The following is a 22718-nucleotide window of genomic DNA, read 5'->3' as shown; positions in this document are numbered from 1 at the left end:
CTGGGCCCTGGTCTCGGGGCCGCCTCGGGCTGGGCCCTGGTCTCGGGGCCGCCTCGGGCTGGGCCCTGGTCTCGGGGCCGCCTCGGGCTGGGCCCTGGTCTCGGGGCTGCCTCGGGCAGGGCCCTGGTCTCGGAACTGCCTCGGGCTGGGCCCTGGTCTCGGGGCCGCCTCGGGCTGGGCCCTGGTCTCGGGGCCGCCTCGGGCTGGGCCCTGGTCTCGGGGCCGCCTCGGGCTGGGCCCTGGTCTCGGGGCCGCCTCGGGCTGGGCCCTGGTCTCGGGGCTGCCTCGGGCAGGGCCCTGGTCTCGGGGCTGCCTCGGGCAGGGCCCTGGTCTCGGGGCTGCCTCGGGCTGGGCCCTGGTCTCTGGGCTGCCTCGGGCTGGGCCCTGGTCTCTGGGCTGCCTCGGGCAGGGCCCTGGTCTCGGAGCCGCCTCGGGCTGGGCCCTGGTCTCGGGGCCGCCTCGGGCTGGGCCCTGGTCTCGGGGCCGCCTCGGGCTGGGCCCTGGTCACGGGGCCGCCTCGGGCTGGGCCCTGGTCTCGGGGCCGCCTCGGGCTGGGCCCTGGTCTCGGGGCCGCCTCGGGCAGGGCCCTGGTCTCGGGGCCGCCTCGGGCAGGGCCCTGGTCTCGGGGCCGCCTCGGGCAGGGCCCTGGTCTCGGGGCCGCCTCGGGCTGGGCCCTGGTCTCGGGGCTGCCTCGGGCTGGGCCCTGGTCTCGGGGCTGCCTCGGGCAGGGACCTGGTCTTGGGGCCGCTTCCTACCTGCTGGAGAGTTCTTGGTGGCCCGTTTGGTTAGTAGGTCTGTTGTGGCATGAGACATTTGTTGCCAGGCCTACTGATCAGGATCGCGGCTCCTGTCTGGTGGCCGTGGACTACTGATGAGGCCGCTGAACCCGGACTCCTGCAGATCGATTTTCTCTCCTCCTCTGTACGTCCATGTTCGGTCCGGTTGGAGGGTTTCGTCACACTAGGAGACCTGTTGTGTTTGACGTTTGTCATTAGATAACAGCGCCCCCCCAGGTGGCTTCTTGTATTGCAGCTTTTGTGTGAGTCAGCTGCAATACCAGGCCCAGCCTGTGAGTACTCATGGTGCCGCTTTACTGTCTCCTAATCCCTGACCGCCCCTGTAGTTCATTGTCTGTATCAGTTTACCAACGTGTGGACTAATAGATGTGGCGCTGAGACTTGTAGTGCCACAGCTGCTGTAGCCCCCGATGTCTGTCCTGGGGTCTCCATGTCCTACGTAGCGCTAGATGGTGGGTTTCATCTGGGTGGGGCTGGTCCTATGTGTATACAGTGCACAGATGAGTATATACATAGGGGTGGATATTTATGTATACCGCGTGCTGATACATAAATACAACCGCTACTTACTGTGCTCTCTCTACCACTCTCTCGCCATCACACCCGTGCTCATGTGTCCGTGTCGGGGCTGTATGGGGAGGGGGCCGGGGGTCTCTGTGTCCATTTTCAGGCCTGTCTGATCCGCACCTGACTTTCTGTCTTTCTCTCCTGCTTGCAATGCATCTTGGGTAGAATTGTGGAACAAGCACCGAGAAGTGAGAAAGCAAAAAGCTATGGAGAAACAGAGTAAGAAACCGGAGAAACCCCCCAAACCGTCCCCGATCTGTCAGCAGGGCGGCCGCACTTGGTGGGGTCACGTCCAGCACTTTGTAGGGGGGTCTCTGCCAATCTCCTGTCAGTCTAATCCTGGGATTACGGGGATAAAACAGGGGTGGGAAGGATGGGGGGGCTTCCATAAAAAAACACCCAAGCTGCCCATTTCTGGGTGCGCGGGGGGCTGGGCACGGTGTCGAGAATAGTGGACAGCCACGTGTCAGCGAGCCGCGATATCCGGGGCAGGCACACCATCCATCATTAGATGAACATCCTCAGCCTCCTCGCCTGCTTGTTGATGGTTTCCAGGTAGCAGCGTTTTATTCTTCAAGGTATAAGTGACTATACACAAGGTGGGCCGTGAAATACAGACCCCTGCTTCTTGCAGAAAGGAGCAACCGTCCTGCTGGTGATCAGTTCTCGGTATGATGTCCCCATTGTGACCGCGGTGTCATCGCCCGCCATCCCGGCTCCCGTAGCCGCTGATTTTTATCCGATGTGGCTCGTTTATGTGCAGTAACATCTGGAGCAGTGCTCCATGGACCAGATGTAATGAGTCCTCCATCATAGCCAATAGCCAACCATAATCTGCGGTGATTTCCGTTCACACCGCCATGTTCTTCTGGGATTTCCTGGGGCTCCTCATAATCCTGGACGTCCGCAGTATTGTCCGGGGTCTGATGTGTTTTGTATTTTTTACATGGATGCCACTTCTTAGTGTAGCTCCAAGGTGCGGACATTGCCCAAAATGATCTTGTGTATGTCGCCTCCACTGTCACAGTCCGCCATGTTGTACTCGCTAAACTCCATCAACCTCTGCAGAGAAACACAGGAGGGAGACGACAGCCGCATTCATTCCTCACACTGCTGATGCCCGATAAGCCTCCTCATCCTGTGCTCAAGGGGGGGCAGGAGGTCGATATTTGTGACCCACCTGTAATTGAGAGGCTGGTCGATTCACCAGCACTATCAGCTGGGCACACTCTGGGCCTTGCTAGCAGATTTACCAGGCAGGCTCACTCTGGGCCTTGCTGGCAGATTTACCAGGCAGGCTCACTCTGGGCCTTGCTGGCAGATTTACCAGGCAGGCTCACTCTGGGCCTTGCTAGCAGATTTACCAGGCAGGCTCACTCTGGGCCTTGCTGGCAGATTTACCAGACAGGCTCACTCTGGGCCTTGCTGGCAGATTTACCAGGCAAGCTCACTCTGGGCCTTGCTAGCAGATTTACCCGGTGGGCACACTCTGGGCCTTGCTGGCAGATTTACCAGGCAAGCTCACTCTGGGCCTTGAAGGCAGATTACCAGGAGGGCACACCCTGGGCCTTGCTGGCAGTTTATCAAGTGGGCGCACTCTGGTACATACAGGCAGGTTTAGACTAGCACACTCTGGACCTTGCTGGCAGATTTAGGCAGGCACACTCACGATCTTGCTGGCTGATTACCAGGCGGGCACACTCCTAGTCTTGCTGGCAGATTGAGGCAAATACACTCCTGGTCTTGCTGGCAGATTGAAGCGGGCACCCTCCTGGTCTTTCTGGCAGATTGAGGCGGGCACATTCCTGGTCTTGCTGGCAGATTGAGGGGGGGCACACTCTGGGCTTTGCTGGCTGATTACCTGTGGGGCACACTCCCGATCTTGCTGGCTGATTTACCAGGCGGGCGCACTCCTGGTCGTGCTGGCAGATTGAGGGGGGCACACTCTGGGCATTGCTGGCTGATTACCTGTGGGCACTCTCTGCGCCTTGCTGGCAGATTTAGGCGGGCACACTCCGGGCCTTGCTGGCAGATGCTCCATTGGTGACTGGTTTGTCGGGGGTTTCTCGTCCTGAGATAGTATCTGTAGTGGTGAATACACTGCTTCCCCTCCCCCGCTCCCGCCATCTTTCCTGATCTAGCGCTTTTTATTCATGCTCTCACTCCTCTCTCATATCACTCGGCACCACATGAGCCTTTGCTCGCAATGTCGCTGCTTCTGACTCTGCGGCGGTGACCTCTTATCTGACCGCACTGAGGACAGATGTGAACGGAAGCAGCATCGCTCCACGTGTCCATACAGGGAGTGGACCCGAACCTCTCACTATGACATTGGCGCAGTCACTATTTGGTGGCCGGAGCCGTTACCGACCATGGACCGTTGTGTCCTGAGATTTGCACATTGAGGAGGAGTGATGCACACGGCCATAGTATTAGTGGATTTATGTTCCTTTTATATGTGGATGACATTATTAATGATTTTGCGTTTTCATTGTCTTTTATCCTATTATTTGTCCTAGACCGGTCGAGGCCAAAAAACAAAAAAAATCTAAAATCACACGCAAATACAAGTCTCATTCAAAACAAATCCCCCGATTTGGTTTCCACTCCCAGTTGTACAAATTGGCCACCAGGTGTCTGACGGCCATATTGGTTGTCACCTAGGAGCTGATGTAAGAATATGAGCGGAAATCCGGGGGCTTGATTTTACTTTTGAGGAGTCTGGCACTAGTAATATTTTGTCCCGCCCCGACCGGGCCTAGAACCTTCCTTACCTGGTCTAGAACCTTCCTTACCTGGTCAGGATGAGGTGGGCTCCTTCTGTGCTGCCGTTTGGGTTAAGAATATGGTTTCCCTCCTTGTCGTCCTTATTTTCCATCTCTGTCTTTTTATTCAGTTGCCCCTTTACATTTACAGGCGCTGAGCAGCCTAAACCGCTACTAGACAGCGCCGACACCGATGAGAAGCGCTCCCAGATAAGTGCGGACAGCGGCCTGAGCGTCACGTCTGGCTCCCAGGTAAAAAGTGAACTCTACGCTGTAACGTAATAGATGGCGGCTGTTGGGGTGAGGAGGGTCGCGTCCTCGTGTAAAAGTAGATGTGATCTCGTTAGCATTGTACGGTTTGGGGGTAGATGCAGTCTCTCGTTAGGACTCTAGTTTGGTTTGGGGGCCGTGCTGTTTGGGTCTGGTCTGGTTTGGGCGCCGTGCCGTCTGGTTTGGTTTGGGCGCCGTGCCGTCTGGTTTGGTTTGGGCGCCGCGTCATCTGGTTTGGTTTGGGCGCCGTGCCGTCTGGTTTGGTTTGGGCGCCGCGCCGTCTGGTTTGGTTTGGGCGCCGTGCCGTCTGGTTTGGTTTGGGCGCCGTGCCGTCTGGTTTGGGCGCCGTGCCGTCTGGTTTGGTTTGGGCGCCGCGCCGTCTGGTTTGGTTTGGGCACCGTGCCGTCTGGTTTGGGCACCGTGCCGTCTGGCCTGGTTTGGGCGCCGTCTGGCCTGGTTTGGGGGCCATGCTGTCTGTTGTGGGCGCCGTGCTGTCTGGTGTGGACGCCTTGCCATCTGGTTTGGGTGCCGTGCCGACTGGTTTGGGTGCCGTCTGGTTTGGGCGCCGTGCCGTCTGGTTTGGGCGCCGTGCCGTCTGGTTTGGTTTGGGCGCCGTGCCATCCCCATGTCTCATTAGATGGGTTGTTTGTTTCTTTTGTGTCCCCCTCCTTGTGCCCGCGGGAGCAGCGGAGTGACTTGGATGGTGTCAGCTCGGGACCCGCTATTCTCATCCGAAGCAGCAGTCAGGACTCTGAGATCAGCACAGTGGTAGGATCTGCGCTTCTCCCGACAGTGGGGACGGCATGAGCGGGTGGTCAGAGGCCAGACCCAAATACTGCATATTACAGCCCCATTAACCCTTTCTTGCAGGTCAGTAACAGTTCGGGGGAGACTCTGGGAGCAGATAGTGACCTGAGCAGCAATGCTGGGGACACACTTGGAGGACCCGGTGGAGCGCGGCTGTCAGGATCCAGGGGCGCCATATCCGACAGTGAAATTCAGATGAACTCCTTCACCGGGGCCATATTTGTAAGTACCGATTAATTTATCGTTTATATTTTATTATTTATTTTCCTTCCATTGGTCAGAAAATAATAGTTTTTTTTCCTTCTGTGGAGATTTGTGATACAAAATCCGGTCTCTGGAGTACGAGTTGCTGTCCGGTGTAACATGGCCGTCTATTAATCCAGTGCCGTGTTATGCAGTTTTGGAAAGCGGCTGTGATTTCATGATGTCACGTTTGCTGTAGAACTTTGTGTGTTTTGGTGCATTTTTTTTTCTTATAGACTTCTATGTGGGAGCTGAGAATAGCGCAGTCATGTTTCTAAGAAGTGCAGAGTCCCCACGTTTATCTACTTTAAAAAAAAAAAAAAAAAAGCGTTAGCGTTTAAATCTGCATCCAAAAGCACAGAACTCCCTGGAGCAGATGTCTATTGCGTGTGTTAGTGCAGACGCCTGCACAACAAAAAGCAGCTTTTTTGCATGTGGAAACATGGCCGCCAGCAGTGATGAGGCTGGAGCAGAACTTGCTACGCTTCCATTAGAGCCGAGAGGGGCAGGTCTGATTCTCACGGGGCCTCGTATGAATAGCCCTTTATTTGGGCAGCACTAGCGGTTCAGCTCCAGGGCTGCTGTGTATGTTGGGAAGCTGTCCTATAGAGGTGGACAGCAAGGTCCAGCATGCACGATCCTGAGATCCCGGCCATCCTTGCTGCAAAATTCTGCAAGTGCGGCCACTGCTGCCCGTATCAGTAGGCAACATCCTAGAAACCATTATGAAGTGGGCAGCGGTCGCTTGGCTCCCGATACTTTGGGCACGTTGATTTCTAAATACTGTCCTGATTTTGATATTTGTTCTACAGGGAAAGCAGCAGATTCTGCGACCTGGGGAAAGGGATGGCGGCGTCAGCCCGGGACGTCCTCCGCAAGACCTCAGCCAGCGCATTTACCTGTACGAAGGGCTGTTGGGTAAGAATCATAGTTAATGCTTTTCATTAAGTCTCTCTTTATAATGTTGTCACAAAGCTGGAACCAAGGATCAGCGGTCCGCACCCTCGCGGGGGCAGATCGCCGGTCCGCGCCCTCGCGGGGGCAGATCGCCGGTCCGCGCCCTCGCGGGGGCAGATCGCCGGTCCGCGCCCTCGCGGGGGCAGATCGCCGGTCCGCGCCCTCGCGGGGGCAGATCGCCGGTCCGCGCCCTCGCGGGGGCAGATCGCCGGTCCGCGCCCTCGCGGGGGCAGATCGCTGGTCCGTGCCCTCGCGGGGGCAGATCGCCGGTCCGCGCCCTCGCGGGGGCAGATCGCCGGTGTTTGACCTTCGTGTCCCTTGATTCATCCCAGGTATATAATGCGGCTGTGACCGTGCTCTTTAACCCTTCCTTGCTCTTTTCTTCCTCTTCTCATGCTGCATTATGCTGTGCATCGGCTCCTTTGTGCAGGAAGAGATAAAGGTTCAGTCTGGGACCAGCTCGAGGAGGCAGCGATGGAGACCTTCTCACTGAGTAATACATCTTGCCAGTCCTGCCCGATACCCGGCATGCCCGTGTGCTTGTACATTTGTCTGGGATCTACCCTTCTTGTTCCTACTTTTTGCATTTAATGCTGTAGTCTATCTATACATCTAGCAGCTGTACATCAGACCCGGCTGCAGATTTATATATTTTACCTTTTCTTCGTATGTATCTTGATGCATTTGGGCCGGTGAACTGCCAGCGGTGGAGGAGGGGGTGACCAAGATGATTGGCTGCGATTGTGGATTTAGGGGCTAAAAGATGGCTGCAATAATTGCGAGGTTGATTTCATGGTACGGTCATATACTTGGGGGACACCGGAGCCGTGAACCCTGTCCCCCAATGAGCTGAACCATGAATACATTTTATAGTGATTGCAAAATAAAGCTCTTTTTATCTGTCTGGAAATCCTTAGGCTGTGGCAGCATCACAACATGAGGAGAGTGAATGTGGCCGGATTGTGACCCCCAGATCTCGTGTAATCCAAACCTGCTGCCCAAGGTGGCCTTCATCATTCAGGGGTCTCTGTCACCTCTATGTTGAGGACTGGAGGCATCGTGTGGCAGGATAGGACGTGAGGGTGTATAGGTTATACATGCTGGTTTACAGCAGGGTCATCATTGGGGTAAGACGCCTGATCCCCCCGATACCAATGGAAACCTCTGTCTCCAGCATCCGGTGAAGGGGACGACATATGTAAAGGTGTCACGGATCTCCGGTAATCGCGTGTCATTCGTAGCCAGATACATTATTCAGTAAGAGAACGTAGGAAACCGATCTCCTGGGTGTCAAAGAGCAGTACGGTGACCTGCTAATAGGGAGGTGCAAAATACCGTACAGTATCCTAAAAATGCCTCCATATAGTGCATCCGTTACACTGGCAGTAAAATAGTGTTATTCAGTATCCCACCTTAGAGGAGCTAAATAATGCTCCCCTGTAACGCTCCAAAATAATACCACCGTACTAAGCTTGAATAACGCTCCATTATAGTATCCAAATAATTCCATCCAATCGTGTCCACCTAATATCGCCAGATGGTGATGATCGCCAGAACCCCATGCTGTGCCCTAATGATCCTACACAAGGTAGCACTGGACGGGTTCGGCCCCCCGACCGCTTCGGGTAGTTGCCCAGTTTGCGTCTTCTAAAACCAGCTGTGTACAGACTGTCATGAAGATGTGGTTTGTGGGGAGTAGATCTCCAGATCCGTCCTCTTCCCTCCCTGCCATGTCCTTTGTCAGTTGTGGGAAGGTGAGACCCCCCTGTCGGACCCCCTATCACTGGCGAGGGTCACCCGGCTCTTCCTCCAGCAGATCAGGAGACCTGTTTTGATGGGTTCTTTTCCTCACCAGCAGAATTCTGATTTCAGCTCCGGGATGAGCGTGGTATATATCGGTCTGTATTTTTGGCTTGTGGGTTGTCCGGTTTGCATGTGACGTGTTGTGCGGTTATCGATCACTGTGTGCACGTCATTTATTGGGCAGTCCAGGACTTAGACCGTCGCACCATCGCAAGAAGTGTCGTAGTGTGAAAAAGAGCTACAGCTTATCCAATAAATGCTCCAGTAGCTCCCACCAGTCCTGCAGCGATGGCGTCACGTTCATCAATCACACGACCCCTGCAGCCAATCATTCACACATTCCAGCAGCTGGGTTAGTGATTGGTGACTTGCGGGACCAGCAGGGGATATATATACATAATTATTTTTTGTACCATTTCTTGGTTGGCCCCTCTTATATAAATACGGAGGTTTTGTCATAGATTGTGCCCATCTTTTAGGTAAGGAACGCTCCACCCTCTGGGACCAAATGCAGTTTTGGGAAGACGCTTTCCTGGATGCTGTGATGCTGGAGAGAGAGGGGATGGGGATGGACCAAGGACCTCAGGAAATGATAGACAGGTGAGACCGCTGGAGGATTGTTCTGGGGTCCCAGGCACCGAGCGAGGACCCTGTGTGCAGCCTTGAAGGTGTTGGTGTGAACGCTGCCGAAAGAAGGAACATGGTTGCATTATATACTCGCAGCGCTGCCACTAATCACTTGGGGGGATCCGATCTTTCTTTAGGTATTTCTCTTTGGGGGAGCACGACCGGAAGCGCTTGGAGGACGATGAGGACCGTCTGCTGGCGACTCTTCTGCACAATATGGTGGCTTACATGGTGATGATGAAGGTAACGATTCCCTGCTTGTTCGGAGGACTCTGTGGCACTACAAGTCCTCACCAGCCAGACTCCCCAGCTGGGCCGCAGTCTTGCCAGTTGGGTGAACATCAGTGCAGATATTTTAGCATTTTCCCCTGGTGGGCTGCTCATTGCATGGCCCCTGTCATTGTGCGCCCCACACTGGTGATGGATATTACACAGACTTTGCAGGTTTGGGGGGTTGAGCAGTAGCCACAGCTGTGCTCATGAGGGCGATTTTGTTTCTGGGGGGAAATGTTGTTGTTTATTCTTTTAATTTTCTGAACTTGGACAATTGTTCTTCCCAGGTGAATAAGACGGATCTGCGCAGGAAGGTTCGCCGACTCCTGGGGAAGTGTCACATTGGCTTATCTCACAGCCAGCTAATCAATGAGCTGCTGGACCGAGTGAGCGACCTGGTGAGGAGCTGACACGGACGGGCCAATAATGTCACCGGGTCAGAAGTGGAGCAAAAAGATTCACAGCACCCTGGTCCAGCAGCTGGGTCAGGGGTTAAGGGGCACAGCAGCCAGGTCAGGGGGGATAAGGGGCCCAGTGGCTGGGTCAGGGGGATAAGGGGCCGACAGCTGGGTCAGGGGGATAAGGGGCCCATCGGCCGGGTCAGGGGGGATAAGGGGCGCAGCGGCCGGGTCTGGGGGGATAAGGGGCCGACAGCTGGGTCAGGGGGGTAAGGGGCCGACAGCTGGGTCAGGGGGGTAAGGGGCCCATCGGCTGAGTCAGGGGGATAAGGGGCCCAGCGGCCGGGTCTGGGGGTAAGGGGCCAGTGGCTGGGGGGGGGGGGGGGTGATAAGGGCCCCATCGGCCTGGTCAGGGGGGATAAGGGGCCCAGCGGCCGGGTCAGGGGGGATAAGGGGCTCAGCGGCCGGGTCAGGGGATAAGGGGCGCAGAGGCCAGGTCTGGGGGGATAAGGGGTGCAGTGGCCGGGTCAGGGGATAAGGGGCGCAGAGGCCCGGTCTGGGGGGATAAGGGGCCCAGCGGCCGGGTCAGGGGATAAGGGGCGCAGAGGCCAGGTCTGGGGGGATAAGGGGTGCAGTGGCTGGGTCTGGGGGATTCTTGGATGTCCAGTGGTGAGGTCCCCCGGGGGGGTTGTCCAGAGTTGCCAAGTCGGGGGGGGGGAGTGGGCTGGTGGTCAAGTCGGGGGGTCTAGAAGACACGTGCTCGCAGGGTTCACCTTCTGTAATGTAAATCTGCACAATTTCTATTGCAAATTTCTTTGGGTTTGTGATTTTTGCTGATGATTTTCCCGTTGACTTATGGTAAATGCCATCTGGTGGTCGAGCGACTCATGGGATCTAATCCTCGGCTCAGCCGGTAATTCTCGCCCGGATTTGGCCGCAGACCGGGATGATGCAGTTTCTGGATTTGCCATTGATGTGCAGTAGTGATGAGCGGCCTGTGCTCCTGTCATATTTATGTACTCGGCCTGTCCTCCTGTCATATTTATGTGCTCGGCCTGTTCTCCTGTCATATTTATGTACTCGGCCTGTCCTCCTGTCATATTTATGTGCTCGGCCTGTGCTCCTGTCATATTTATGTGCTCGGCCTGTGCTCCTGTCATATTTATGTGCTCGGCCTGTGCTCCTGTCATATTATGTGCTCGGCCTGTCCTCCTGTCATATTTATGTGCTCGGTCTGTCCTCCTGTCATATTTATGTACTCGGCCTGTCCTCCTGTCATATTTATGTGCTCGGCCTGTGCTCCTGTCATATTTATGTGCTCGGCCTGTCCTCCTGTCATATTTATGTGCTCGGCCTGTCCTTCTGTCATATTTATGTGCTCGGCCTGTCCTTCTGTCATATTTATGTACTCGGCCTGTGCTCCTGTCATATTTATGTACTCGGCCTGTGCTCCTGTCATATTTATGTGCTCGGCCTGTGCTCCTGTCATATTTATGTGCTCAGCCTGTCCTCCTGTCATATTTATGTACTCGGCCTGTCCTCCTGTCATATTTATGTGCTCGGCCTGTGCTCCTGTCATATTTATGTACTCGGCCTGTGCTCCTGTCATATTTATGTGCTCGGCCTGTGCTCCTGTCATATTTATGTGCTCGGCCTGTGCTCCTGTCATATTTATGTGCTCGGCCTGTCCTCCTGTCATATTTATGTGCTCGGCCTGTCCTCCTGTCATATTTATGTGGTCGGCCTGTCCTCCTGTCATATTTATGTGCTCGGCCTGTGCTCCTGTCATATTTATGTGCTCGGCCTGTGCTCCTGTCATATTTATGTGCTCGGCCTGTGCTCCTGTCATATTTATGTGCTCGGCCTGTCCTCCTGTCATATTTATGTGCTCGGCCTGTCCTCCTGTCATATTTATGTGGTCGGCCTGTGCTCCTGTCATATTTATGTATTCGGCCTGTGCTCCTGTCATATTTATGTGGTCGGCCTGTGCTCCTGTCATATTTATGTGCTCGGCCTGTCCTTCTGTCATATTTAGGTGCTTGGCCTGTCCTCCTGTCATATTTAGGTGCTCTGCCTGTGCGCCTGTCTTATTTAGGTACTCGGCCTGTGCGCCTGTCTTATTTAGGTACTCTGCCTGTGCGCCTGTCATATTTAGGTACTCTGCCTGTGCGCCTGTCATATTTAGGTACTCTGCCTGTGCGCCTTTCTTATTTAGGTACTCGGCCTGTGCGCCTGTCTTATTTAGGTACTCGGCCTGTGCGCCTGTCTTATTTAGGTACTCGGCCTGTGCGCCTGTCTTATTTAGGTACTCGGCCTGTGCGCCTGTCTTATTTAGGTACTCGGCCTGTGCGCCTGTCTTATTTAGGTACTCGGCCTGTGCGCCTGTCTTATTTAGGTACTCGGCCTGTGCGCCTGTCTTATTTAGGTACTCGGCCTGTGCGCCTGTCTTATTTAGGTACTCTGCCTGGGCGCCTGTCTTATTTAGGTACTCGGCCTGGGCGCCTTTCTTATTTAGGTACTCGGCCTGTGCTGCTTTCATATTTTTGTGCCTTTCTGGCATTTCTGCTTCATGCAATACTGACGTGATTTATCCCGAAATCTAGAATGGCCGAGATCTCAGTGTTCGGCCCAGCGGAAGCCGTCATATCAAGAAGCAGACGTTCGTGGTGCACGCTGGCACGGACACCACTGGAGACTTGTTCTTCATGGAGGTAGGTCACACACGTGCTCATATACATGGCTGCTTTTGTTTTTCCAGAAATGGTGCCACACATGTCCACAGGTTGCTTGTGGTACTGCAACTCCTTCACTTTATTAGAACGGAGCCGCGATATCAAACTAACTATGGAAGTTATTTTTTCTGAAACATTAGACTTTTCTAAATTAATACCACGTTTGTTAAAGGGGCCATAGCCCTTTAACGGAGATTGTCTCTTGTGCTGCCAGAGGTGCGTGTGGGAAAGTATTGGGCCCGACTACCTCCGACGGCCTGTAACCAATGAGTGGATTGTCACTGCCGTGCCCTGTTGTGAGGTACGGTGGTGGACCCAGAGTGATCAGAAGGGGGTCACTTATCCTGTGGCCTAGGTGACCGCTAGTACTATGTGTCACCGTATAATGTTCGTGGTGCGGCGCTCCTTATCTCGCCCTCTGATACTTCCAGGTCTGCGATGACTGCATCGTTCTGCGCAGTAACATCGGGGCGGTGTATGAGCGCTGGTGGTACGAGAAGCTCATCAATATGACATATTGTCCCAAGACCAAAGTCCTTTGTTTGTGGAGAAGGAACGGACAAGAGACGCAACTCAACAAGTTCTTCACCAAGAAGGTGCGTAAAGGCGCGGAGCGATGGCTGCCTCCGTTCTGTTACACCCCAGCATCTGTAAATGGGGTGCAAGCGAGGGGCAATGAAGAGTGAAGTTTTATATTGTGTTTCCTAAATAAACCTTAGTTTTGTTCCTTTATTTCTCTAGTGTCGGGAGCTCTACTACTGTGTAAAGGAAAGTATGGAGAGAGCGGCGGCCCGGCAGCAGAGCATTAAGCCAGGTAAGGTGTACACAGCCACGTGTGACCCGTGCGCGGTACTAGGGCGTACTCGTGTCAGACGGAGGGGTCTATGGCCGCCATGTAATACCACGTGTTCACACAGGCTCGTCATGGTCAGAAAGCCCTTAAGGGTTATCACCATCGATGGCCGCCCATTGGGAACCTCATATGTTCCTTTTCTCATACAAATGTGTACAATTCTATTGATTGTATTTTAGAGAATCTTAAAGGGGTTAAATCTTGATGCGCTATCCTTACAATGGGTCATCAGTGCCGGATCAATGGGTGTCAGACCCTCGGAAGTCCCGTGGTGGTCAGTTACTCACTTACTGTTAGTCCTATAAATGTCGGGGCGTGCAGCGTAAAGTCCAGTCTGGGATATTGATGGCGTCAGAGCAGTTTTATTTTACAAGACTTTGTTCACACGTTGTCCGTGCGTAGAAACAAACGCCGCATTATTGAAGTACAAAAATAAATCACATTTCGTCCCCTCTCACCTTTTTCACTTCTTGTCTTGTAGGCCCTGAGCTTGGCGGGGAGTTCCCAGTTCAAGACATGAAAACTGGGGAAGGGGGTCTCCTCCAAGTGACCCTGGAAGGCATTAACCTGAAATTCATGCACAGTCAGGTATGAGGGGAGTGTGAATGGTGGCGGCATAGTGTGACTGCGTAGGGTACGGTGTATGTAAGTAGGGGTGGCGGCCCTGTCCATACGTGTACTTGTGTCTTCATCCGTTGTGTTGTCTTCACCAGACCGTGCACCATTGTAGTGTGTGGGATGCAGTGTGCCGGGACCCCCCATATCTTCAGCCCCTCTTCTGCCCCTCAGTCTGTGTCTCCTCCGCTTGCTCTAGCTGTGTGACACTTGTGCCGTCTCTCGCTGTCTTTGCTCCATGCTGCCCTTTGCCTGCTAGGATCGGGGGGTGTCTGATGCTGTCGTCTTGTAGCCCCCTCTCCCTGGCTCGGGCTGACCTCTCCCAGCGCTGAACCTCCATCCACAGCTCATCCTCAGGTCACCCAGGTGGGGGGAAAAGGGGCGAAATACAAATTCAGGTGCGCATTCATCACAAGGTCACCCAGGGCTCAGCAGGTCGTTCAGGTCATTGGATTTTATTTTCCCATCCAGACAAGAATGAGAAGACGACGTGCAGACTCCACACGGATTCCTCTACTTTTTTCCAGCACTGTCCACTCATAAGTGCGCAGATTGTACACTCTGGTGCGGGGTCCGCTGTGATCTCCCCTCCATATAAGTTTGAGCAGGGCCTGCGCTCCGTGCTGGGTGAGGAGCAGGGATGGATTTGATGACGGGGCTACTTTTTTTTTTCTCCTGGCCTCCCCGTATTGATGTTCTGGTCTGGGCTGTGTGTTGCTGGGGGTTATACGAAGTGAGGGGCGGTGTGGTCTCGCTATGTCACTAACAGTCTCATTTCTCTCCCACGCTCACTCCTCCTGCAAGGAGCGGAAGGTACTCACTCTGCCGCCATCTTTGCTTCTCGCTGCTCTCCCTTCCCCCTCCTGTTAGTTTTGAGCTGTCTGTGCTACCTCCTCCCGTCTTACCTCCAACACTTTTCTTTCCCCCCGGCTTTAGTTCTGGTTTACCTCCTGATTATTTGCTGTGTTTTAGGGTTTGTCTCCCAATTATTCCAAAGCTGTTTTCTCCCCTCGACTCATTAATTCTGTTACAGAAATGTTGTGATCGCCAGAAAGATCCTGGATATGAAAAATTAACCAGTGCCTTCTGTCTCTCTCCCTTTCCCTCACAATCTCTCTTCTCGTCTGCTCCATCTTTTCCCGTGCTCTCGGTGCTTTCACCATCTTCTTTATCCTTTCTCTCCTCTTTCATTTCCTCTTACATTCTCTTCCTTTCCCTCCTCTCGTTTCCTCTTACGTTCTCTTCCTCTTTCTTGTTATCCTTCTTTCACCTCCTCGTACATTCTCTTCCTCCTCTTTCATTTCCTCTTACATACTCTTCCATTCCCTCCTCCCATTTCCTCTTACATTTTCTTCCTCCTCCTCTTTATCCTTCCTTCCTCTTTCATTTCCTCTTACATTCTCTTCCTTTCCCTCCTTCCATTTTCCTTACGTTCTCTTCCTCCTCCTTCTCTTTATCCTCCTCTTTCATTTCCTCTTACATTCTCTTCCTTTCCCTCCTCTCATTTCCTCTTACATTCTCTTCCTTTCCCTCCTCTCATTTCCTCTTACATTCTTTTCCTCCTCTTTCTCTTTATCCTTCTTTCATTTCCTCGTACTTTCTCTTCCTCCTCTTTCATTTCCTCTTACATTCTCTTCCTTTCCCTCCTTTCATTTCCTCTTATGTTCTCTTCCTCCTCCTTCTCTTTATCCTTCCTTCCTCTTTCATTTTCTCTTACATTCTCTTCCTTTCCCTCCTCCCATTTCCTCTTACGTTCTCTTCCTCCTCTTTGATTTCCTCTTACTTTCTCTTCCTTTCCCTCCTCCCATTTCCTCTTACGTTCTCTTCCTCCTCCTTCTCTTCCTCCTCCTTCTCTTTATCCTCCTCTCATTTCCTCTTACATTCTCTTCCTCCTCTTTCTCTTTATTCTTCTTTCATTTCCTCGTACTTTCTCTTCCTCCTCTTTCATTTCCTCTTACATTCTCTTCCTTTCCCTCCTTTCATTTCCTCTTATGTTCTCTTCCTCCTCCTTCTCTTTATCCTTCCTTCCTCTTTCATTTTCTCTTACATTCTCTTCCTTTCCCTCCTCCCATTTCCTCTTACGTTCTCTTCCTCCTCTTTGATTTCCTCTTACTTTCTCTTCCTTTCCCTCCTCCCATTTCCTCTTACGTTCTCTTCCTCCTCCTTCTCTTTATCCTCCTCTCATTTCCTCTTACGTTCTCTTCCTCCTCCTTCTCTTTATCCTCCTCTTTCATTTTCTCTTACATTCTCTTCCTTTCCCTCCTCCCATTTCCTCTTACGTTCTCTTCCTCCTCCTTCTCTTTATCCTCCTCTTTCATTTGCTCTTACATTCTAATCTTCCTTTCCCTCCTCTCATTTCCTCTTACATTCTCTTCCTCCTCCTTCTCTTTATCCTTCCTTCCTCTTTCATTTTCTCTTACATTCTCTTCCTTTCCCTCCTCCCATTTCCTCTTACGTTCTCTTCCTCCTCTTTGATTTCCTCTTACTTTCTCTTCCTTTCCCTCCTCCCATTTCCTCTTACGTTCTCTTCCTCCTCCTTCTCTTCCTCCTCCTTCTCTTTATCCTCCTCTCATTTCCTCTTACATTCTCTTCCTCCTCTTTCTCTTTATTCTTCTTTCATTTCCTCGTACTTTCTCTTCCTCCTCTTTCATTTCCTCTTACATTCTCTTCCTTTCCCTCCTTTCATTTCCTCTTATGTTCTCTTCCTCCTCCTTCTCTTTATCCTTCCTTCCTCTTTCATTTTCTCTTACATTCTCTTCCTTTCCCTCCTCCCATTTCCTCTTACGTTCTCTTCCTCCTCTTTGATTTCCTCTTACTTTCTCTTCCTTTCCCTCCTCCCATTTCTTCTTACGTTCTCTTCCTCCTCCTTCTCTTTATCCTCCTCTTTCATTTGCTCTTACATTCTAATCTTCCTTTCCCTCCTCTCATTTCCTCTTACATTCTCTTCCTCCTCCTTCTCTTTATCCTTCCTTCCTCTTTCATTTTCTCTTACATTCTCTTCCTTTCCCTCCTCCCATTTCCTCTTACGTTCTCTTCCTCCTCCTTCTCTTTATCCTCCTCTTTCATTTCCTCTTACATTCTAATCTTCCTTTCCCTCCTCTCATTTCCTCTTACATTCTCTTCCTCCTCCTTCTCTTTATCCTTCCTTCCTCTTTCATTTTCTCTTACATTCTCTTCCTTTCCCTCCTCCCATTTCCTCTTACGTTCTCTTCCTTTCCTTCCTTTCATTTCCTCTTACATTCTCTTCCTTTCCCTCCTCTCATTTCCTCTTACATTCTCTTTATCCTTCTTTCATTTCCTCATACTTTCTCTTCCTCCTCTTTCATTTCCTCTTACATTCTAATCTTCCTTTACCTCCTTTCATTTCCTCTTACGTTCTCTTCCTCCTCCTTCTCTTCCTCCTCCTTCTCTTTATCCTCCTTTCATTTCCTCTTACATTCTCTTCCTTTCCCTCCTCCCATTTCCTCTTACGTTCTCTTCCTCCTCCATCTTTTCCTCCTCCTTCTCTTTATCCTCCTTTTTCATTTCCTCTTACATTCTCTTCCTTTCCCTCCTCTTTCATTACGTTCTGTTCCTCTCTTCCTCCCCATCTTTTTTCCCTGTCCCTTCTCTCCTCCAGGTTTTTATACAGCTGAATCACATAAAAAAGTGTAACACTGTACGGGGCGTCTTTGTCTTGGAGGAATTTGGTAATTACCGTCCTTGTGCCGCTGGGTCTGTATTGCTATGGCCGTAACTCGGAGTGTAGGATGCCCCACATTTAACGCCCGTCTCTGGAGGGGAGGTTTTTGGGGGTGTTTCCAGGAATATCGTAAAGATATGTCTTGGGGGTCCTCTGAGTTACTGCCATATATTGTGTGCTGCGTCTGCCTGTGGCAGCCATGAAAACCTTCCTCCTCCGATCAGGTAATGTTCTGTCCCATTGCCGAGTCCTAGATGTTACTTCTGCCACTTTATGGGATCCCCTCATAGCAGAGACGTTTCAGGGGTCCGGCGCAGGTATTTTAGATGAGCCTTCAGATCACGACGCCATCAATTAAAAGGGGTCTTCCCATCTGGGGCACTTATGGGGCGAATTATGGGATATTAATATTAGAAATCCCAATATAAAGGACTGTTAGATGATTATCCTGACCTCCATTGGGCGCCTCTCGCTCTGGAGGACCCATCCCCACCATGTGTTGCACAGAGCGCCCATTATTGAGTTGTAATACCTCGCTCCTCCTGTGGTGGCGCTGCAGGGGATTGAGCACTTTTATAGGATTACTCTTCGCATTAAAGCTGATCGCTATTTTTCAACACTCTTCTAATAAAAAACGTCGTGTACAGCCCCTTCTAAGTGACAGTATTAGGCCCCCTGATGTTCAGAGAGAGACTGAGGCTCATACACCAGGACCCTGCTCCCTTTTCATGTTTCTGAGCATCACAAAATGTCCATAATGGTGTTCTTTTTCCCTGCCCGGCAATCCCCGTGTCCTCGTCTCTGTCCGTCTGGTGTTTTTCATGTTGTCACTGTTTGGTGCTGGGGATGTAAAAGCGGCAAACGAACTATTCTAGACCTACACGATACTAGCATAATGGACGTCACCCCTCTGGCCGCACAGACCCCAACACTCACCGGACCTCAACACGCTCCATATTGAAGCTCATGGAGTTGACTTTAAACATTGTAGATTATCCTATTATGCCTTTTTGCCCCATGACAACACTTCCTGTCCAGTGTTCTGGAAGCTTAATAGGGTTGTCCTATAAACACATGAGTGTAATCGATAAATGTGTAATTGCTGCTTTTCATCCGAAGTACGGGGGCGGTGTGTCCCTTGTGAATGGAGCGGTAGTGAGCGCGTGCGACCACCTCCTATAGACGGTGAATGGAGCGGTAGTGAGCGTGTGCGACCACCTCCTATAGACGGTGAATGGAGCGGTAGTGAGTGTGTGCGACCACCTCCTATAGACGGTGAATGGAGCGGTAGTGAGTGTGCGACCACCTCCTATAGATGGTGAATGGAGCTGTAGTGAGTGTGTGCGACCACCTCCTATAGACAGTGGAGGGTAGTGAGCGTGTGCGACCACCTCCTATAGACGGTGAATGGAGCGGTAGTGAGTGTGCGACCACCTCCTATAGATGGTGAATGGAGCGGTAGTGAGCGTGTGCGACCACCTCCTATAGACGGTGAATGGAGCGGTAGTGAGCGTGTGCGACCACCTCCTATAGACGGTGAATGGAGCGGTAGTGAGCGTGTGCGACCACCTCCTATAGACGGTGAATGGAGCGGTAGTGAGCGTGTGCGACCACCTCCTATAGACTGTGAATGGAGCGGTAGTGAGCGTGTGCGACCACCTCCTATAGACGGTGAATGGAGCGGTAGTGAGCGTGTGCGACCACCTCCTATAGACGGTGAATGGAGCGGTAGTGAGCGTGTGCGACCACCTCCTATAGACGGTGAATGGAGCGGTAGTGAGCGTGTGCGACCACCTCCTATAGATGGTGAATGGAGCGGTAGTGAGCGTGTGCGACCACCTCCTATAGACGGTGAATGGAGCGGTAGTGAGCGTGTGCGACCACCTCCTATAGACGGTGAATGGAGCGGTAGTGAGTGTGTGCGACCACCTCCTATAGACGGTGAATGGAGCGGTAGTGATCATGTGTGACCACCTCCTATAGACAGTGAATGGAGCGGTAGTGAGCGTGTGCGACCACCTCCTATAGAAGGTAAATGGAGCGATGGTCGCACATGCTCACTACATCTCCAATAATGTGTGATATTGAGACCCTGTTCTAATTAGTCTGCGGACCCCCAATGATGCTACGTTTACCCCTTACATCATATGTGACAACCCCTTTAATTACCAGGCGTGTTCTGTCACCGGGGCAGTATGTCGGAGCTGGACTCTGGTTGTTTTTAGACTCTGCTTCCTTATGATAACACTGAGATGAGGACACGAGGCCGGAAGTGTTGTCATAGGGATTCAGTCCGATCTTTTCTCAGTAAAGTCAAAGTTCATGGCCTTTATTACGTCTGTTGTCTCGGTGATGTTTTCGGAACTTTCTTGCCATTTTTTTAATGACCCCAAAATTGGTTCTTAGTTTTGTTAGTTCCACAGTAATTCACAGAAATCTTCACGTGCGGCCCCTCGGCCGCAGCGCCGGACCCTGACACTTGATTCTTCTGACCTCGTTTCCCTGGGTGTCGTTGTGCCATTTAATCCTCCGTTGTCATTGTGCCCTTCCTCCACTCCGTGCTCGGATGTCCCCGTGTTGTGGTGTCTGTGGCCATTCTTCATGCCCCCGCTGGGTGTCCTCCGTAGCCCCCCGCTGGGTGTCGTCCGTAGCCCCCCACTAGGTGTCGTCCGTAGCCCCACACTGGGTGTCCGATCTCCCTCTGGTTTCTCGGTTTCTTTGTGTTTTTGAACTTTCTGTTTTGTCTCTTGGATCCGATTTTAGTTCCTGAAACTAAAGAAGTGGTGAGCCATCGATACAAGACCCCCATGGTAAGTGGGCGCGAGACCCTTAAGGCTCCTATGAAATGACGACTTTGTGATTCTATATTAAAGGGGCGGCTTACGTAGCTGATCGCTGGGGGTCCTACTGCTGGTACCCCACCATCTCGGAGATACCCTGTAGACCATGGAGGTGCGATGGACACCTCCGCTGCAGGCTAATGGGGCATTGGTCAGGACTGATCCATAGCGATCATCAAGCCCTGCCCAGTTGGCTATAACAGGTTTTTTTTAAGGGGTTCTGCATTAGTGGACAACTCCTTAATTGCTCATGGGCCCTACATAAAATAAGTTAAAATAAGCGCACTCCTCCACTTAAACCTTGGTTGCTTATGACAGCGCCATCCATGTCTGCAGGTTGTGTCTGGTACTGCAGTTTCAGCTCCATTGCAGTAAATGGGACTGTGATGCAACAAACTCAACCTGAAAGACGGAGGCCATGTTGTGCCAGCCTTGTACCCAATCTCTCTGGCCCCCGGACTTGGTATTGGGTAGAGTGGCCCCCCGCTGTTGGTTTTTGGGGACCCTCCTTCCTTCCATCAGGTTTATATTTCAGGTCTATTGTTGTTAATGTATAAAGTTCTGTCAGTAATTCGTGCTGCCCCAGGAGTCCGGTCAATGCGGTCAGAAATCCGTGCTTCCCCGGGGGTCTGGTCGCTGCGGTCAATAATCCATGCTGTCCCTGGGGTTGTGGTCGCTGCAGTCAGTAATCGGCACTGCCCCCGGGGTCCAGTCGCTGCAGTCAGTAGTCCGTGCTTCCCCGGGGGTCTGTTATCTGCGGTCAGTAATCCCGTTCTGCCACTGGGGGTCTGGTCACTGCAGTCAGTAATCCGTGCTGCTCTTGGTTTGTGGTCACTGCAGTCAGTAATCCGTGCTGCTCTTGGGTTGTGGTCACTGCAGTCAGTAATCCGTGCTGCCCCTGGGTTGTGGTCACTGCAGTCAGTAATCCGTGCTGCTCTTGGTTTGTGGTCACTGCAGTCAGTAATCCGTGCTGCTCTTGGGTTGTGGTCACTGCAGTCAGTAATCCGTGCTGCTCTTGGGTTGTGGTCACTGCAGTCAGTAATCCGTGCTGCTCTTGGGTTGTGGTCACTGCAGTCAGTAATCCATGCTGCCCCTGGGTTGTGGTCACTGCAGTCAGTAATCCGTGCTGCCCCTGGGTTGTGGTCACTGCAGTCAGTAATCCATGCTGCCCCTGGGTTGTGGTCACTGCAGTCAGTAATCCGTGCTGCCCCTGGGTTGTGGTCACTGCAGTCAGTAATCCGTGCTGCCCCTGGGTTGTGGTCACTGCAGTCAGTAATCCGTGCTGCTCTTGGGTTGTGGTCACTACAGTCAGTAATCCATGCTGCCCCTGGGTTGTGGTCACTGCAGTCAGTAATCCATGCTGCCCCTGGGTTGTGGTCACTGCAGTCAGTAATCCGTGCTGCCCCTGGGTTGTGGTCACTGCAGTCAGTAATCCGTGCTGCCCCTGGGTTGTGGTCACTGCAGTCAGTAATCCGTGCTGCTCTTGGGTTGTGGTCACTGCAGTCAGTAATCCGTGCTGCCCCTGGGTTGTGGTCACTGCAGTCAGTAATCCGTGCTGCCCCTGGGTTGTGGTCACTGCAGTCAGTAATCCGTGCTGCCCCTGAGTTGTGGTTGCTGCAGTCAGTAATCCATGCTGCCCCTGGGTTGTGATCACTGCAGTCAGTAATCCGTGCTGCCCTGGGTTGTGGTCACTGCAGTCAGTAATCTGTGCTGCCCTGGGTTGTGGTCACTGCAGTCAGTAATCCGTGCTGCCCTGGCGGTCTGGTCACTACAGTCAGTAATCCGTGCTGCTCTTGGGTTGTGGTCACTACAGTCAGTAATCCGTGCTGCCCTGGGGGTCTGGTCACTGCAGTCAGTAATCCATGCTGCCCCTGGGTTGTGGTCACTGCAGTCAGTAATCCATGCTGCCCCTGGGTTGTGGTCACTGCAGTCAGTAATCCGTGCTGCCCCTGGGTTGTGGTCACTGCAGTCAGTAATCCATGCTGCCCCTGGGTTGTGGTCACTGCAGTCAGTAATCCGTGCTGCCCCTGGGTTGTGGTCACTGCAGTCAGTAATCCATGCTGCTCTTGGGTTGTGGTCACTGCAGTCAGTAATCTGTGCTGCCCCTGGGTTGTGGTCACTGCAGTCAGTAATCCGTGCTGCCCCTGGGTTGTGGTCACTGCAGTCAGTAATCCGTGCTGCCCCTGAGTTGTGGTTGCTGCAGTCAGTAATCCATGCTGCCCCTGGGTTGTGATCACTGCAGTCAGTAATCCGTGCTGCCCTGGGTTGTGGTCACTGCAGTCAGTAATCTGTGCTGCCCTGGCGGTCTGGTCACTACAGTCAGTAATCCGTGCTGCCCCCGGGGTTCAGTCGCTGCAGTCAGTAATCCATGCTGCCCCTGGGTTGTGATCACTGCAGTCAGTAATCCGTGCTGCCCTGGGTTGTGGTCACTGCAGTCAGTAATCTGTGCTGCCCTGGCGGTCTGGTCACTACAGTCAGTAATCCGTGCT

The 22718-nt window shown here is 52.5% G+C and overlaps 1 protein-coding gene across 28 annotated transcripts in view; it reads left to right on the top strand.

Moving 5' to 3' along the window:
* The window catches only part of MADD (MAP kinase activating death domain), a 66728-nt gene that overhangs the window by 42062 nt on the left and 1948 nt on the right, over positions 1–22718 (top strand). For 7 of the 28 annotated variants that reach the window (XM_069739803.1, XM_069739795.1, XM_069739788.1 and 4 more), the window contains 13 exons: positions 4281–4381; positions 5087–5167; positions 5270–5428; positions 6262–6367; positions 6837–6899; positions 8689–8809; positions 8974–9079; positions 9397–9507; positions 12111–12218; positions 12671–12835; positions 12981–13053; positions 13574–13680; positions 20153–20199. In XM_069739803.1, the coding sequence (XP_069595904.1) occupies positions 4281–4381; positions 5087–5167; positions 5270–5428; positions 6262–6367; positions 6837–6899; positions 8689–8809; positions 8974–9079; positions 9397–9507; positions 12111–12218; positions 12671–12835; positions 12981–13053; positions 13574–13680; positions 20153–20176 (1325 nt within the window). In that variant the 3' untranslated portion in view covers positions 20177–20199. Of the gene's footprint in view, positions 1–1529; positions 1584–4280; positions 4382–5086; positions 5168–5269; positions 5429–6261; positions 6368–6836; positions 6900–8688; positions 8810–8973; positions 9080–9396; positions 9508–12110; positions 12219–12670; positions 12836–12980; positions 13054–13573; positions 13681–17326; positions 17397–20152; positions 20200–22718 lie in introns of all 28 variants that reach the window. The other 21 variants (XM_069739791.1, XM_069739784.1, XM_069739786.1 and 18 more) reach the window with 9 other exon arrangements.

The sequence above is a fragment of the Ranitomeya imitator genome, chromosome 9, assembly GCF_032444005.1.
Source record: "Ranitomeya imitator isolate aRanImi1 chromosome 9, aRanImi1.pri, whole genome shotgun sequence".
NCBI classification, from domain to species: Eukaryota; Metazoa; Chordata; class Amphibia; order Anura; family Dendrobatidae; genus Ranitomeya; species Ranitomeya imitator.
The sequence above is the reverse complement of the archived record's forward strand: the minus strand, read 5'-3'. Positions and strand labels throughout refer to the sequence as shown.